Raw genomic sequence first — 19,139 nt, forward strand, 5'->3', positions numbered from 1 at the left:
GCAAAATAAGATAATCCAAGTACCACCACCCATCTCCATTTACTTATTTTTTCTCTTCACTTGGCCCGAATACGCTTCCATACTAATGAGACCATTTCGATCTACCAATCTAACCTCAATCTTCTTCTTCTTCCTCTCCCATCTAGTCAAGTTGTGGTCGAGAGCCCTGTACGACCACTGCAGTCTCTGGTGCGGTCCTGTTTCATCTTCCTCCTCTTCCTGTCCACGGTCATCTTGATCATCCTCTTCGCTATTCCTGCCAGCTCCTTCCAGCCAGACTGGTGGGACAACCTATCACTGTACACATACTACCATAGATGGACCATCCCCATCCATCCCCATGGACCATCCCCAACCACAGTACCAGCCCCACCCCCCAACCACCGTACCCCCAACCACAGTACCAGCCCCACCCCCAACCACCGTACCCCCAACCACAGTACCAGCCCCACCCTCAACCACCGTACCCCCAACCACAGTACCAGCCCCACCCTCAACCACCATACGCCCGCCACCAACCAATCAATACCACTTTGGCCACCCTCGTAACTACCACTTCATCATGGACGAACCGGACAAGTGTAAGACCCAGACCCCGTTCCTGGTGCTGATGGTCCCTGTGGCGCCCGGTAACCTGGCTGCCCGGGACGCCATCCGCAGGACGTGGGGTAATGAGACCCTGGTGCAGGGGAAGAAGGTACAGACGCTATTCATGCTAGGACTTCCTGGAGGATCAGGTGCTCAGGAGCTGCAGGAGAAGGTTGGTCTTATTGTTGTAGCTTTTTTTAGTGTTGTGTTTATTGTTTTAAGTGTGTTGGGGTTGTTAATATTTAAATAAAGTTTGATTTGATTTTGATTTGATTGTAACTTGATCTGACCTAACTTTGACTTTGACTCGATTTTGTCTTGACTCTTGACTTTGATTTGAAGGTGAACCAGGAGAGCCAGGTGCATCATGATCTACTCCAGAGCAACTTTCTGGACTCCTACCTCAACCTCACTATTAAGACCATGGTGATTATGGACTGGCTGGCCACTCACTGCACCAATTCCACCTACGCCATGAAGATCGACTCAGACATGTTCCTCAACGTAGAGAACCTGATAACTATGTTGCTGAGAGCGGACGTCCCCAAGGTGAACTTTTTTTTAAATGTTATTTTATTCAACCCAACCTCCACCTCTTTAGGGGATAGTTTTTTTTACTATAACAGTCTGTCTGTCTGTCTGTCTTTTTAATTTACTAAGTTACAGTTTATTCATTTTTCCCCCCTTCTAAATCTTTAATAATTCTATATAAAAATTAAATTCCATTCCTATTTCCCAAGGTGAACTACCTGACGGGGATGCTGATGTGGGATCGACCAGTCATCCGGGACCCTAACTCCAAATGGTATGTTCCGGTCGAGATGTTAGCCGACAACCGCTACCCGACCTACACACTTGGTATGGGATACGTCTTCTCCAACGACCTGCCGGAGAGGATCGTGGAGATATCCAAGGACATCAAGCTTTTTAATATAGAAGACGCCTACATTGGCGCCTGTATGAAGAAACTGGGCCTCTCGCCCAGAAACTCACCCGATCCTTGGCAATGGAAGGCATATCTCGGCAATTACAATCGCTGTGAATTTTCCAAAGTCATCACCTATATTTTGAGCCGCTCATCCCAGATAGTGGACTACTGGACGGACCTGAAAAAGACACCTGGTCCACCCTGTCCCTAGACACTGATCTAGGGTCCATTTAGTATTTTTAAGTATTTGGGGGGGAGGGGGGGTTCTACAGATTTAACATGTGGAACTGTTTTAAGATGGTCATACCATAGATCATTTAGCTATTTGATTTAGAATTTTAGGAGCCCTATAGGTATCCAAACAAATATATATATACCTGTATATATTGATGAAACCGTGGAATGACCCATTTGAGGTGGAAATGCCCTATTCACTTCCATTCTGTTTTCGGCCCGATACTGGGTTACCTCCAGAGGAGTCTTGAGAGGCTTGTGGGTGTCATAGAGCAAAACAACGAGTCTCAGCTTTCGATGGTGGGGTCATATTAGTTTGTAACCCAAACCGTTTGGACGCTACAGACAGAGGTTGGCACATCGGCGGTACCGTCTTCAGACAGCCCAGTACTGGACTACGGTGTGAGGCTTGTGGGGGTCGTAGAACTAAACGGAGAACACCGTCGTGTTTGTGAGAGTCTCAGCTTTCCATAGTGCTGTCATATTAATTTGTATAAAACCGTTTGGACTCTACAGACATTTTTGTGAGAAGACATATTTTCGGAATGCCTTCTGGTCTGACAAACACTGCTGTAGCTCTTCCACCTTCCACCGCAGATGCGGAAGGCCGACATCGGCGGATGTGGTGGATTGAGACTCAGCCCATGCAAAAAAACAGATATCTCTAGCTTAAACAGACAGATTCTGATGGGGATTTATTTATTATGCTTATTAAATTTCCGTGTGGACATTGACTCTAGTACTAGTACTAAGATTCAGGGACTGTATCAGTGTTAGAGGGGCAACTTAGGTAGGGCGGCAGGTAGATGAGCGGCCAGTGTTGTGCCAGTAACTGAAAGGTTGCTAGTTCAAATCCCCTAAACGACAAGGTGAAAAATCTGTCGATGTGCCCTTAGCAAGGCATTTAACCCTAATTGCTTCAAGGTTGCTGTTGATAATGACTGACCCTGGCTGTAACCCCACTCTCAGGGGGAGTTGGGATATGCAAAACACACATTTTCTTTTCAAACGTGTATAAAACACACTTTTACATTTGTGAACAAGGACAAATATAAACACCCACTTGCTCCTGGAGCACCTTGTTAGGACTCAATTACCCATAATGACATTGGGTAGGGTAGGAAATACAGATGGGTGGTGGTGGTGGGTCTGGTCGAGATGATGAAGTTAGGTCATTGAGTAGTTCTGAACATGCAATGGCTGGCGGAATGTGATATCTTACTTTCAAAGTCTTAATTCACAATGGTGGAACATACTGTAACGACCCTGTATTGTGTTCTGTGTTCATGGATGTGTTATCGTTCTCATGGGTACTAGCAGGGGTTAAATATGCCAGGACAGATGGAAAGGTTGGGGGGGTATGATGGGTAATCCCATGGGGGTTTTGGAATGATTAAATAGGGGTTACGGTCTCATCTCTCTCTTCTGTTCGGGACCATTGATTTGACATGTTCTATTTGTGTATGTTCGAGGTTTAGCGGCGTGGGCTGTGGCCTGAACAATAGCCCATTCAGGAATAAACCTGTGTTCTGCCTGTACACCTGGTGCCCGTCTCTCTTTTACTTTATGACCCAGCTGGGTCATTACATTGGTGTCAGAAGTGCTTTCGAACGACGGGATAGATCGAGATTAGGCGAGTTAGCTGTTTCAGTATAGGCCGTGGTTAGCTTTAGCGTGACTCGCATCTACGGGCAGGATGATCGGGCGAGGCGGAAAGTTAAGGAAGAGTCGGACAAAGTGTCCGTTGTGGGCTCGGGTGTACCCGGTCGGGAGGGTCAGGCGATGACGGCTGTAGAAGAGCTGGAGAGCCACATGGCGGGAGTTAAATTGTCAGTCAGCAAGATGGCAGAACGGGCGGGTTTTCCTCCAAACCGCTCGACCAGAACAGACGTCACGGCGACGGAGATATCGACGTCACCGCGTGCGGAAATGGCTGGACCTCCTTATGTAAACAGAGATGGCAGCGCCCTATTGCCATTAGCCACGGTAGCGGCTAAACTTCCAAAGTTCAATGGACAAGGTAAATGGGAAGTTTTTTTCACTCAATTCGAGTTGTTGGCTAGAGCCGGGAGGTGGTCTGACGAGACGAAAGGGTTACAGCTTGCCCTGAGCCTGGCAGAGGAGGCGTCGGAATGCCTGCTAACGCTAGCCCCGGACGAGAGGGGCGACTACGGTGCGCTAGTGGAGGCATTGGGGGTCCGTTTCGGCAGCGATGCACAGCCCAACTTGCTGCGGATTGAACTGAATAACAAAAAAGAGACTTCAGGGGGAATCATTAAAGGCGTTGGCAAGTGATATTCTGAGCCTGACCAGGCGGGCTTATGCAAATATGCCGATTGGGGTGCAAGACGAGCTGGCACGGGACAGTTTTATTAGAGCGCTCTCCCCCACCGAACTGGGTAAGCATGTGCAGATGTCGGACCCAGCATCTCTGCGGGCTGCAGTGGAGATAGCCAGGAAGAGGGAGCTGATCTGGGGTGAGGGAGCGAGAGTGGAGGTTGCCAGTCAACCAGAGGTGAGAGCAGCGGCGGCCGGGGTGCCGGGGGTCACCAAACCAGAGTGGGTCGACGAGTTGGGAGGGTTAGTCAAGACCGCTTCGCTTGTCATTGAGAAGGGCTCCAGACAACATCGCAGTGTCAGCTCAACTTCCATTGTCTGCTGGGGTTGTGGCCAGCCTGGCCACATTCAGCGGGAGTGTGGCAGATTCCCCAGTCAACAGGGAAACGACAGCGGGTTCTCGCGCAGGGGCAGCGCGGGCCCACCCCTCCGCCCCGAAACCACAGTAAGCAGAAGAGGTACCCAGCAGCGCAGGCAAGAGGGGTGGGGACCTGCTTCCCCAGGGTGTGGCTGCCACCGTGTTTCCTAGTCCGGTAGTTGTGGTGGGACGTACCACCATTGGGGACTTCTGCAATGTCATCGTCAAGGTAGAGGGGGTGGAATGTTTGGCCCTGGTTGACACGGGCTCTACAGTAACCCTGGTGAGACCAGACATACTACCTGTTGGGGTGCGGGTGGAGCCGACCCTTGTCCAGCTACGGACTGTCACGGGGAGCTAGCCCCCATGTTAGGGAAGTGTTGGTTGTCTGTGACTGTGGGGGGAGAACTGTGGGGTGTCCGGTGTGGGTAGCAGCGGTACAGGACCCCTGTATACTGGGAATGGACTTTTTGAAAAACTGTGGGGCTCAGTTGGACTTAGCCGGGCACTTTGAGGCTGTCGGGGGTCCCACAGTGGGAATGTCGCTCGGGAGGTCAGCAGGGGCAGGGCTGTCCCTCCGTCTTCCTCCAAGCTTGCCGAAACTCCACTGGTCGTCCCGGCTGCTCCCTTGGTCGTTGTGCCATCCCAGCAGCTGTCTCCGGCGGCAAACGACCTTCACTCCCCATAATGGTGCAAGCACAGGCATCCCAGTAGCCCAAAACACACTGGCTCCTTCACCCCATCAGCCCCGACGGGGGAAGGAGGAAGTTATCGACGCCGTTGAGGCTGTGTGGCTGAAAAACTGTCAAGGTCTGGATGAGAGACAACAGAGACAGTTAAAGCAGCTGCTGTTTGACTTTAAAGATAGCTTCGCTTGGGGGGAAGATGAGGTAGGGCAAACGCACCTGGTTCAGCACGACATCGACACTGGGGACAACCAACCCATTAAAATTCGCCCCGTCGCATTCCCTTTCCAAGAGGGAAGCAGCAGCCACAGCTATTGCTGACATGTTGCGGGCGGATTTCATTGAGCCATCAGATAGCCCATGGTCCGCGCCGGTCGTCATGGTGCCTAAGAAAGGGGTAAACTTAGGTTTTGTGCGGACTACAGGGGTCTAAATTCTGTCACCACTAAAGACGCTTACCCCATACCGAGGATCGATGAGTCGCTAGACCACGTCAGAGGGTCCTCGTGGTTCTCTTCCCTTGATCTGCGCAGTGGCTACTGGCAGGTGCCCCTCTCGCCTGGGGCACGTGAAAACGGCCTTCTCCACGGATAGGGGCCATTGGCAGTTCAAGGTGCTGTGCTTCGGGCTTTGTAATGCTCCTGCCACCTTTGAGAGGCTCATGGACAGAGTGCTGGCGGGGGTTCCGAGAGACGAGTGTGTCGTGTACCTAGACGACATATTGGTGCACGGCACATCGTTTGAGGGGGCACTGGGGGCACTTAGGCGAGTGCTGGAGAGGATCTCGGGCGGGGCTAAAATTACACCCGGAAAAGTGCCATTTCATGCAAAGGGAGGTGGCGTTCCTGGGTCATCAGCTGGGTGGTGAGGGTATCAGCACGATGCCAGACAAGGTGGAGGCTGTGAGGGGGTGGCCAATTCCAAGTGGAAAAAAGAGGTTAAGAGCTTCCTGGGTCTGGCATCCTACTATCGTAGGTTTGTGAAAGGGTTTTGGGGATAGCAGCTCCTTTGAACCACCTTCTCAAGAAGGACACTGTTTTTCAGTGGACCGAAGAGCACCAGCGGGCGTTTGAGGCCCTCAAACGTGCCCTGGTGGAGGCCCCTGTCCTGTCCTCACCAGACCCGAACCGTCCGTTTATCCTGGACACCGACCCAAGCAATGAGGGCTTGGGGGCTGTGCTGGCTCAGCGTGGTTCTGACGGGGAGCACGTAGTAGCTTATTACAGCAGAACTTTTGATAAGGCTGAAAAACGCTACTGCGTGACAAGGAGGGAGCTTTTGGCTGTCGTGGCAGCAGTACGCCATTTCAAGTACTACCTGGGGGGCCTGCCGTTTGTGGTGCGGACGGATCACTCCGCCCTGCAGTGGCTTCTCTCCTTCAAGGAGCCAGAGGGTCAGATCGCCCGCTGGTTGGAGGAGCTGCAACCCTACGACTTCCAGGTGGAGCACAGGGGCCGGCCTTCGCCACAGCAATGCAGACGCCTTGTCCCGTCGCCCGTGTGCTGAGGACGGCTGTGGGTACTGCGCCAAACGGGTGGAGCGAGAGAGGGAACTGTGCATGGAGGAGGGAGTCACCGCCACGGTGAGTCAGCTGAGGGTGACAGAGTGCCGGGAGCTTGAGGCTGTGGACGTTGGGGAGTGGAGGCGTCGCCAGGAGGAGGACGCAGAGCTGCGTCCTGTGCTGGGGGTGGGTGGAAGAGGGAAGACGACCGCCATGGGGGGAAGTAGCCCCTCTATCACCAGTCACCAAAGGACTCTGGGCTAAATTCTCAGTCCTTAGAGTGGCTGAGGGAGTGCTCCAGAGGGGGTGGAAAAAGCCAGCTACTGGAGAAATGACGTGGCAGGTAGTGGTTCCCAAAGGCTGCAAGGGAGCGTGTTACAGCAGCTTCACGGGGGAGTAGGCGCAGGGCATTTTGGGGTCTCCAAAACGTTAAAGCGCGTACGTAAAGGCTTCTATTGGGCCAGGCACAGGAGGGATGTGGAGGACTTTTGCAGGCAGTGCGATGAGTGTGCTGCTAAGAAAGGACCTCCAGGTCAGTCACACGCCCTCCTACAACAATTCCCAGTAGGGGAGCCCATGGAGAGACTGGGGGTAGACATAGTTGGACCGTTTCCAACCACAGACAGCGGTAACAGGTGGATTCTAACTGCTATGGACTACTTCACCAAGTGGCCAGAGGCTTACGCTCTCCCAGACCAGGAGGCAGAAACAGTAGCTGATGCATTGGTAGGGGGAATAATCAGTCGGTTCGGGGTGCCACAGTCTATACACAGCGACCAGGGGAGAAACTTTGAGTCACGGGTGTTCTCAGAGTTGTGTAGACGGTTAGGCGCGGAGAAGACGCGCACTACTCCGCTTCACCCCAGAGTGATGGGCTGGTGGAAAGATTTAACAGAACATTAGCACAACAGCTGGCTATCGTTACCTCAAAACACCAGAGAGATTGGGACACCCACTTACCGTTTATTCTTATGGCATGTAGGTCGGCTGTTCAGGAATCGACTGCGTGCTCCCCAGCGCTACTAATGTTAGGTCGTGAGTTGCGCACCCCAGCCGAACTGACGTTTGGCCACCCTCCTGATAACGACGACGGGGTTTTGCCTGGCCCGAACTATGTTCGTCGACTGCAGAACCGGTTAGAAGCGGCTCACACCTTCGCAAGAGAGCAACTCGAGAACGCAGGAATGCGCCAAAAGCGCCACTATGACTCACGCCCGAGGGGGAGGCACTTTGGAGCGGGAGAACGCGTGTGGCTTCACAACCCCACGCGCAAGAAGGCGGTGCCCAAAGCTGGACAGTGCCTGGGTGGGGCCGTGCCTGGTGATAGAGAGAGTGGGGGAGGTGACGTACCGGGTGGAGGTTCCCCACGGGGCAGGAGGGTGGTGGTCCACCGGGACCGATTGGCGCCCTACAGAGGGAGGAAAACGGTAGGGAATGGAAGTGAGGACTCTGATGTGAGCACACGGGGACAGTCTAGCGAGGAGACTCTAGTGCAAGCTGAGCCTGGGACGGGGCTGCCTCTTCGGGGGTGCTGGAAATGACATTGGGGCAGATGAGTGTTCTGGGGTCCACCAGTGAGAGTCAAGGGGAGGCACAAGAGACTGATGCGACCTCCGGGTCGTTTTAAGGATTTTTTGTTTTGTAACCCTAGGGGCTAGGGTTTAGAAAGGGGGGGCTATGTAACGACCCTGTATTGTGTTCTGTGTTCATGGATGTGTTATCGTTCTCATGGGTACTAGCAGGGGTTAAATATGCCAGGACAGATGGAAAGGTTGGGGGGTATGATGGGTAATCCCGCGGGGTTTTGGAATGATTAAATAGGGGTTACGGTCTCACTCTCTCTCTTCTGTTCGGGACCATTGATTTGACATGTTCTATTTGTGTATGTTCGAGGTTTAGCGGCGTGGGCTGTGGCCTGAACAATAGCCCATTCAGGAATAAACCTGTGTTCTGCCTGTACACCTGGTGCCCGTCTCTCTTTTACTTTATGACCCAGCTGGGTCATTACAATACTTTGCAAAGGGATCTTTTGGGATTTGGGGATTATGAATCTCAGGAATCAAAGCAAATCCAGACAGATAGGAGGATGGCATCAGCATCTTACTCTCTTGTAATACATGAACACTTTCAGAGGCCAGAACTAACACAAGATTTGGCTCTGCTCACACAAGATTTGGTTCTGGGTTACATGATCATCTGTCTACCAAATTGCATTCTGTTGTGACACCATTCGAGACACGGTGTTCTAGAAACCGTTTGGGTAACACACGTAATAAACACTGGTGAGAACCAAAAGCCATCCATTATAAATGATTCAGTCTCTACCTCTCAAAAACAATTTAAAGGATGATTCTGTTCATATAAAAAGTAGTTTTTGTCAAGATGTATTTTCCTATTGAATGAACAGTAACCTGTAGTCCTAGATCATGCCCAAACCAAGTAGAAAGATATAACTGTATCAAATATTTAACACCATAAGCTTTTTATTTCACCGGGTGAGTTCCTTTTCAATTCAGTGACATCTACATGAATAATTAAGTCACATATAATGTTCAACAAAGCCTCCTTTTATTTCAGCATCAGTAAATTAAGTCACACATAATGTTGCATAAAGCCTCTCTCATCCTATATTTGCTTAGCATGATAATATTTAAATCCTGTTTGACTTCTATGTACGTATTTCACAATGTATTTATTCACAGAACGGTTGACCGGAATAGAATAAGGTGTGTTCCGTTGTCAATGAAAGGAGTTCTGTTCTGTTGTCAACCTCCACAATGAAAGGAGGAGTCCATCATTATTCTCAGTCTGATGGCTAGTGTTACAAAATAATATGATATGATTAATGACATTGGGAAGGTAATGCAGAAGGTTGCAGTACTGGAAATCTAGGAATCACAGCAGTTTGCGGAGGGGAGGATGGCTCATAATAATAATATAATATGCCATTTAGCAGACGCTTTTATCCAAAGCAACTTACAGTCATGTGTGCATACATTTATTTTGTGTATGTGTGGTCCCGGGGATCGAACCCACTACCTTGGCGTTACAAGCGCTGTGCTCTACCAGCTGAGCTACAGAGGACCACAATGGCTGAAATGAAGTGAATGGAATTGTATCAACCACGTGGAAACAATGTGTTTGATACCGTTCCATTTATTCTGTTCCAGCCATTACTATGAGCCTGCTCTCCCCAATTAAGGTGCAACCAGCCACCTGTGCTCAGGAACATGATGGTGTGTGTGTCTATATGTTCTTTATTCTTAATGACATCATCGTTGTGACAATATGAGCAATGATGATGTGATACATTTAAATCACTTTGAGATTATTTATGTTATGAAAAGCACAATAAAAGTTCAATAAATTATTTGTATTATTACTATCATAATCATTGACATGGTGAATGTATTGCAGTTGACAGCAGGGATCTTAAAAAAAAAAAGAGAGACAGGGTTTAACTGTCATAGATTTGTCTGGAAGAAAGGCTCTGTCTGAAATGTTAGCATTAAAGGCTACTTTATACTCTGCTCTCCTGTGTTGGTTTCTCTTGTTCTACCAAATAAACAACCCGATGGAAGGAAAGTGGGCCCATCCCAAATGGCACCCTATTTCATATATAGTGTACTACTACCCATAGGGCTCTGGTCAAAAATAGTGCACTATATAGGGAATTGGGTGCCATTTGGGACAGAATATGTGCTTGTGGTGAGAGAAAATGGTGAAGAGGAAACAAATACCATTGCTGACAGTCTTTCAACTCGTCAGGCAGGCAGGCAGGCAGTATAGGGCTGCATTCCTATGCTTAGACATTGCCGACGCCTGCCAGATTTTACAATGCCTACATAGGTATTTTAAGTATCAGCTAACCACATCATGTTATAGCAATTTGTCAGTCAATGACGTAGCATGCAACCATTGGTTGCTGCGTCGCCTTGCCTTAGCTGTTGAGCACACCCTAGGTCTGTCAGACCTCTCTATCTGCTTGGTTTTGTTAGGTCCCAACAAATCAGACCAACCAGAACGCGGCAACATTCAGCGGGGTGCAGGGGTGTAATCATTATGCAGATGATTACCATTTACTCCAAACGAAAAAACGTAAATAATAGTTTATATTGGACAAATTCAGGTAGGCTCCTCCACGTTTCGTTCCGTTTGCTCCCGTTTGGTTCCTAAACGGTAAATGGTTTTCGTAATGAATACACCCCAGCCTTTAACCTCATGTCCACCAGATGCGTCGAATTGTTTGCTTTCCAGCGGAAGTCATTCATTGTCAATGGAACAGTCCGCAACGCTGAGTTGGGGATGCCGCCCACACTAGCCTGCGGGGCATTCTTTGTACCGCATGCGTTCAATATTTTCAACTCGTGCGTTGCTGTACAGTGCGGTGGTACAAACAGAAGTTAATAAACAGTCAAGCCAGTTAGTTATCTAACTACAAAGCTAACCACTTTGCTAGATACACTACATGACCAAAAGTATGTGGACACCTGCTCATCGAACATCTCATTCCAAAATCATGGGCATTAATATTGAATTGGTCTTTCTTTGCTGCTACAACAGCCTCCACTCTTCTGGAAAGGCTTTCCACTAGATGTCGGAACATTGCTGCAGGGACTTGCTTGCATTCAGCCACAAGAGCATTAGTGAGGCCGGGCACTGATGTTGGGCGATTAGGCCTGGCTCGCAGTCGGCGTTCCAATTAATCCCAAAGGTGTTCGATGGGGTTGAGGTCAGGGTTCTGTCCAGGCCAGTCAAGTTCTTCCACACCGATCTTGACAAACCATTTCTGTATGGACCTCGCTTTGTGCACGGGGACAATGTCATGCTGAAACAGGAAAGGGCCTTCCCCAAATTGTTGCCACAAAGTTTGAAGAACAGAATCGTCTGGAATGTCATTGTATGCTGTTGTGTTAAGATTTCCCTTCACTGGAACTAAGGGGCCTAGCCCGAACCATGAAAAACAGCCCCAGACCATTATTCCTCCTCCACCAAACTTTACAGTTGGCACTATGCATTGGGGCAGGTAGCGTTCTCCTGGCATCCGCCAAACCCAGATTTGTCCGTCAGACTGCCAGGTGGTGAAGCGTGATTCATCATTCCAGAGAACGTGTTTTAACTGCTCCAGAGTCCAATGTTGGTGAGTTTTACACCACTCCAGCCGACGCTTGGCATTACGCATGGTGATCTTCAGGCTTGTGTGCGGCTTCTCGGCCATGGAAACCCATTTCATTAAGCTCCCAACCAACAGTTATTGTGCTGACGTTGCTTCAGGACAGACCATTTTTACGTGCTATGCGCTTCAGCACTCAGTGGTCCCGTTCCGTGAGCTTGTGTGGCCTACCACTTCGCAGCTGAGCCATTGTTGCTCCTAGACGCTTTCCACTTCACAATAACAGCACTTACAGTTGACTTGTTGGAAAGGTGGCATCCTATGATGGTACCACGTTGAAAGTTACTGAGCTCTTCAGTAAGGCCATTCTACTGCCAATGTTTGTCTATGGAGATTGCATGGTTGTGCGCTTGATTTTATACACCTGCATTAACGGGTGTGGCTGAAATGACCGAATCCACTAATTTGAAGGGGTGTCCACATACTTTTGTATATATAGTGTATATCCATATTGGACTTTAGTAACCACATTGAGGTCCTGTTAGAATACATCAATCATGATGGATTTGACAAATATCCACTTTGTTAGTCAGATTTGTTGAATGTACGCCAATCCGGCTTCTTTCTTATATCCCCCACGATTCCATTGACCTCTTTGTATCTGTAGACATCCTCTATAGAACATACATGTTTTTCTGTGATGCAAAGTGTCAGCTATATACAATACATTTCTATCTGGAACTTTATAGAATGCTAAGATATAAATATATCCCGTAGAACAGATATACTTTTCAGTCAGGGCAATCGTTTCAGCTCTATACAAGACATTTATTACATTTACATTTTAGTCATTTAGCAGACGCTCTTATGTGGGGATCTATTTTCTTATAACTGGATGTGATGCCTAGCTTAGAAAGAATGCATTAATGATTAAACATAATAGGTTTGTACTGTACGGATATAAATTGTTTCACATAACAAGCTGTGATTCGTGTGAGGAACGTTAGGGGGTAGGATGAGATAAGAACTTGTGTCTCACATACACGAACACTGCCTCTTTGTTAAACCGCGCTCAAGGACGTGTACGGCAAAAAGTGCCGACTCTCTGGACCAGCTGCAGACAACAACTTATGCCTGGCAACAGTGTGCAGCAGTGAAGCGCCAAGAGGCTGGGACCAGCCTGTGCGCCAACGATAGGCTGAGTAAGTCTAAACCACGCTCAGTCTCTACTCTGATTGGCCAGCAGGGAGCGGGAACTATCTCTGTCAGAGTATTTGAAGAAGAACTTAGAACAATGGATCAGTTCTCTGAGTGCCCTGCGTGGTATTTCAGTGGACCCGTATATACGAACATCATATTTACCATTGAAGTGTTTTGCATTAATTAAAATACTAGTTAATCTTAGAAGTAGTGTTGACCTCTTTTGTTCCCAATACCAGATTTGAATTGACGCAACTTAACACTTATCCAGAGCGACTTACAGTTAGTGAGTGCATTTATATCTGCCAGTTGTGGCCTCTCCTGACCTGGAGCCAGGTTTGCAGCTAGCTGAGTGTGCGATGTGTGGGAGGGGCTGTAGAGAAAAAAACAAAAGGCACCCAACCTACAGTAGCTCCTCCCCTACCTGTGGGCGGCCAATGCTCACATCACAGTCGTCAACATCCATTGAGGAAGTAGAAAGAAGACGTCAATCATTTGCCGTTGAGAGTCATGAGCAGGACTTGATACCAAGAGACAGACAACATGAGGTATGTGTCAATTGAAGCTGGAGTTTGTTTGTAGACATTGCGACATTATGTTGAGGGTGTGTGTTTGTTATATTTCTCCCTATCGCGATCCAGTCATCAGAAATGATGATTGTACTGAACGTCATAAAATATAGAACTCCAATTCCGGTTCTAGAGTAGGTTACTGAATGTGCGCAAACTTTAGTTCCAGCCCAGCGCTAACACGCCTAATTCAAACAAACCTACTGAAGACACAATGATGACAGGTGTTTTAGTGCTGGGGTGTAACAACAGCAAGCACACCTAGTAACTCGAGCGGTGTTGGATATCCATGATCTAACACTTGTCTTTCTTCATACGATTTAATTATTTATGTGATTGTCAGACAGCCAAGGAATAGTTATTGTAGCCTAACTACACCACCAGTACACCAGACGCAATTGTCTTCATAACAAACTCATGTAACAAGGGCAACGCAAACAGTGGTCATGCAATAAAGCCTACTCTTGGTGCTTTCAAGACACCTGATAACATGACGCTGCTGCAATAGATGCCGCATTCATAAACCACTGGGAACTCGGAAAAAACGAGCTCCGACTGGGAAAATTCGTTTGACCCGTCATCCAACTCGGAATTCCAAATCGGAATTCTAAGTCGGGAACTCGGGCCTCTTTCTAGAAAGCTGACTTTTCGACCTGAAGTTCATTGACGTCATGATTTGACCTCGTTTCTTCCGAGTTCCCAGTGGTTTCTGAACACGGCATCTGTTTAGCAGCGTCATGTTATCTGTAATGTCTTTCTTTATACAGTTGACCAATCTGTCTGATCATGCACCAATGACCATCTATAACTACTGTATGTTGCACCAGAGATGGCTACTGTGAAAACCTCAACTTCGGTTTCACTTCTGTTCAGCTGCACATAACACAATGCCACTACTCGTTTAGACAGACAGGCTATATTTTTCATTGATAATAACTGCAGACAGTCACATATCACTTGGTCTTATAGAGGTGTAGTATATGAGAGATCAATAAAAAAATATGAGTATTCATCGTAATAACAATATATTCATGATTATATTTCTTGTTTGCTGTGTAAGGGGTGATTTCAAGAAATGTCTGTACTTTCAAATGGTACTTCTGCACAACAGTGTGGCAGGAAGCATTGACCTACAAACTGAAGACCCCTCTCACTCTTTCTATCCTTTCTCTCTTCATCAGCCCAGCTCTGATGCAGTCCGGTACAGCCCTCTCCGGAAGGCTGTATAGAAGACCCTGTATTCTATTCATCCTGGTGGCAGTGGCTGTCTCCCTGACCTACACCACATTCACCTTGAATTGGTGGAACGACCCACAGCAACCCTTGGTAAACAATCACACTGGAAAGTCTCCTGATGATGATGATGATCAGGTGAACACGCGTGTCTTGGCCAATCGGAATGGTGTCCAATGGGAGGATCCCGGGCGGTACCACGTGGCATACCCGCGGGGGTACAAATTCGTAATGGACGAGCCGGAGAAATGTCGGACCGGGAGTCAGGCCCCGTTCCTGGTGCTGATGGTCCCCGTGGCGCCTGGTAACCCTACTGAAAATGTCACACAAGATTTACACATTCCGTTTGCAATTCTAACATGAAGTGACTTGATAACCTGTTTCCAATACATTTGAAATGTATTTAGGAACGAAAAATGCAATCCAAACTAGCTTTTTTTCAAGTGTTTGGGAAAGCAGACTGGAATAACATTTTTAACATGTACATTTCCGGTAGGTAACCTGGCCTCCCGGGACGCCATCCGCAGGACGTGGGGTAATGAGACCCTGGTGCAGGGGAAGAAGGTACAGACGCTATTCATGCTAGGACTTCCTGGAGGATCAGGTGCTCAGGAGCTGCAGGAGAAGGTTGGTCTTATTGTTGTAGCTTTTTTTAGTGTTGTGTTTATTGTTTTAAGTGTGTTGGGGTTGTTAATATTTAAATTGTTTGATTTGACTTGAGTTGATTGTGACTTGACTTGATTCTGATCTGATTCGAAGGTGAACCAGGAGAGCCGGGCGCACCACGACCTCCTCCAGAGCGACTTCATGGACACCTACCATAACCTGACCATCAAGACCATGGTGATCCTTGAGTGGCTCGTCTCGCGGTGCCCCGAGGCCTCCTACGCCATGAAGATTGACTCAGATGTGTTCCTCAACGTCCAGAACCTTGTCTCCATGCTGGTCAACCCTGATACTCCAAAACAGAACTACATGACCGGTCTAGTCTGGTGGCACAGCCCGGTGCTGAGAAACCCCAACGAGAAGTTCTTCCTGCCTTATGAGGTGATCGCCGAGTCTGAGTATCCCCCGTACCCTCTGGGGTTTGGTTACATCATGTCCATGGACCTACCCAAGAAAATCCTGGGGGTCTCTCCACAGATCAAGGTATGTTGAGCTTCATATTTTGCCAAACAAATGTTCCTATGTATGGAAGTATTCTTCTTTTGTTTTCTTTTTTTCGCTCATTCATTGGTAACACTTAACTAACGGTGGGGATTATGTAGCGTTCATAAAGCCATTCATTATTTAATTCATCCATCCATCCATCCATCCATCCATCCATCCATCCATCCATCCATTCATTCATTCATTCATTCATTCATTCATTCATTCATTCATTCATTCATTCATTCATTCATTCATTCATTCATTCATTCATTCATTCATTGATCTCATTCAAGCCCATCTATATCGAGGATGCCTACCTGGGGATGTGTCTGAAGCGGCTGGGCATCTCCCCCACCGAACCTCCCAGCCAGTCGCTCTTTGCTGTCAACCCCTTGAACAGCTACGAGCGCTGCAAACTGTCCACTGTGGTTGCCGTGATGACGACCAGAGTGAGCCAGCTGCTGAAGTACTGGCAGGAATACACAAGGCCCGGCCCGCCGTGCTGAGAGGGTAATCACCACAGCAACAATTGCTACTTCCTCTTTGGAAAAGGGAAACCATGGAGACACTTCCTGTATTTTCCCCTTCCTGGAAATGTGGAATTTGAACTTTGGGTAAGAGACATTAGCTCTTGCGTAAGAGACAAATCTGTTCGGTCTTGTTGGGAGATCCGTAGGTTGTTTGTTATTTTGCTAATGTATGCCTCAACCCCTCCCTTTACATTGACTGTTGTGCAGTGAAGGTGGATAGGTTTGGGAGAGGGCTTACTGGGCCTTTCTCAATACCTTTCATCTGCTACATGCTGCAACAAAAAGAGCCCTCGCTGCATATTTATATTATACCTTAGAGCCTTAAGGCTGGATTCTATCAGATCCGCGCAGGCCGACACCTGCATAGCGGTTATTTTGGTGGTGTCGGTGGTGGAACTGTCAAATCCACAAGCGGCTCCCGGCATTATACCTAAAGCAGACATTGCCATTGGCTGCAAGGAGTGGCACAAGAAATCCGATGCAGCCTTGTTTACAAGTTTGGCAACACTTTACTTGACACACAGCATCATAACATGTTATGACACTGTCATAACCATGCCATAATGTCATAACAGCTGACATAACTTGTCATAACCTGTTATAATATGGTCATAACACTGTCATGACACATATAGTTAGACCTGTTGAAGTCGGAAGTTTACATACACCTTAGCCAAATACATTTAAACTCAGATTTTCACAATTCCTGACATTTAATCCTAGTACAAATTCCCTGTCTTAGATCAGTTAGGATCACCACTTTATTTTAAGAATGTGAAATGTCAGAATAATAGTAGAGAGTGATTTATTTCAGCTTTTATTTCTTTCATCACATTCCCAGTGGGTGAGAAGTTTACATGCACTCAATTAGTATTTGCTAGCATTGCCTTTAAATTGTTTAACTTGGGTCAAATGTTTCGGGTAGCCTTCCACAAGCTTCCCACAATAAGTTGGGTGAATTTTGGCCCATTCCTCCTGACAGAACTGGTGTAACTGAGTCAGGTTTGTAGGCCACCTTGCTCGCACACGCTTTTTCAGTTCTGCCCACACATTTTCAATAGGATTGAGGTCAGGGTTTTGTGATGGCCACTCCAATACCTTGACTTTGAAATAATAATAATAATAATAATGTCCTTAAGCCATTTTGCCACAACTTTGGAAGTATGCTTGGGGTCATTGTCCATTTGGAAAACCCATTTGCGACCATGCTTTAACTTCCTGACTGATGTCTTGAGATGTTGCTTCAATATATCCACATCATTTTCCTTCCTCATGATGCCATCTATTTTGTGAAGTGCACCAGTCCCTCCTGCAGCAAAGCACCCCCACAGCATGATGCCACCACCCACGTGCTTCACGGTTGGGATGGTGTTCTTCGGCTTGCAAGCATCCCCCTTTTTCCTCCAAACATAACGATGGTCATTATGGCCAAACAGTTCTATTTTTGATTCATCAGACCAGAGGACATTTCTCCAAAAAGTACGATCTTTGTCACCATGTGCAGTTGCAAACCGTAGTCTGGCTTTTTTATGGCGGTTTTGGAGCAGTGGCTTCTTCCTTGCTGAGTGGCCTTTCAGGTTATGTCGATATAGGACTCGTTTTACTGTGGATATAGATACTTTTGTACCTGTTCCATTACACCATAGCCTACGTGTCAACAGTATGTTTAAGTTATTTATATATATATATTTTAAAGATGACCATATAAAATTATCATTGTACTTGCGCACACATTGTTGTCAGACATGCACCTAGCGCAGCTGTAAGCAAGCGGGTAGGATCTGCTGGCTACCATACGGCAGGGACAGACTGCTTACTGGTGGCGGATTGTGTGCCCTGTCATAGGGGGTGTATTCATTCTGACGATTCAGTTGCAATACTTTTCTTAAATGGAACGAAACGGGGAGGGACTTACCTGAATTTGTCCAATAAAGTTCTGTTGTGCAACAGAATCAGTGGAAGGAGTACTCCCCAGCTGATTTGACTGAGCGTTGGGACATCTCTATGCGCAGGTGTGGTAGAAATGGGCTTGAACCCAAAAATCGGCATAACCCTGTAGCTCGGCAAGAGCAATTGTTACCTGTTTCAGGAAGCTAGGCTTATGTCGCACATCACTTCTTCATAGGAGAGGCATTTCAAAGTAATTTATTTTATTTGATCAAAATGCGCTTTTTGGCAGAAATGCCTTCTGGAACAACAAAGGGCATGTATTTAAGTGCTGATCTAGGATCAGTTAAGCATTTTAGATAATAATGAATAAGCTTACATGGACAGGGGGCAACCTGATCCTATATCAGCACTCCTATTCTAAGATGATTTATGAGTACTGGCCCAGTACGCTGGTTAACCATTAACAAAGAAGCCATAACTACTGGTATTATGCTACTGGCTGACATTGCACATTCTCAGGGTATTGTTGTTCCCGATTTCTATATTCTTTAACGATATTGTGTGAAATGTGCATAAGGTGTATCTTTTAGGAACCAAACGTGGGGTATCATGCTATGCTAAAAAGGTGCTATCTAGAACCGAAAAGGTTATTCGGATGTCCACATAGGAGAACTCTTTAAAGAACTCTTTTTGGTTCCAGGTAGAACCCTTTCCACTGAGTTCTATATTGAACCCAAAAGGGTTCTTCTACTTGGAACCAAAATGGTTCTCCTATGGGGACAGCCGAATAACCCTTTAGGAACATTTGTTTCTAAGAGTT

General features: G+C 47.4%; 2 protein-coding genes across 2 annotated transcripts; both read left to right on the top strand.

The window, feature by feature from the left end:
• Window positions 1–400: 400 nt before the first annotated feature.
• Window positions 401–1,727, top strand: LOC121553990 (beta-1,3-galactosyltransferase 2-like; the record flags this gene model as incomplete). Its single annotated transcript, XM_045219290.1, has 3 exons — window positions 401–760; window positions 931–1,137; window positions 1,329–1,727. Coding segments are annotated over 3 exons (966 nt in total), but the record flags the coding sequence as incomplete, so codon positions are not given.
• An 11,682-nt stretch (window positions 1,728–13,409) lies between these two features.
• LOC123488369 (beta-1,3-galactosyltransferase 2-like) lies at window positions 13,410–16,942 on the top strand. The gene is made up of 5 exons (XM_045219289.1): window positions 13,410–13,493; window positions 14,696–15,051; window positions 15,244–15,374; window positions 15,507–15,896; window positions 16,193–16,942. The coding sequence occupies exons 1-5, from the start codon at window positions 13,489–13,491 to the stop codon at window positions 16,403–16,405; spliced, it is 1,095 nt and encodes a 364-aa protein (XP_045075224.1). The 5' UTR covers window positions 13,410–13,488; the 3' UTR covers window positions 16,406–16,942.
• The last annotated feature ends 2,197 nt before the right edge of the window (window positions 16,943–19,139 follow it).

Source organism: Coregonus clupeaformis, unplaced genomic scaffold (assembly GCF_020615455.1).
Source record: "Coregonus clupeaformis isolate EN_2021a unplaced genomic scaffold, ASM2061545v1 scaf2230, whole genome shotgun sequence".
Lineage (NCBI taxonomy): Eukaryota > Metazoa > Chordata > Actinopteri > Salmoniformes > Salmonidae > Coregonus > Coregonus clupeaformis.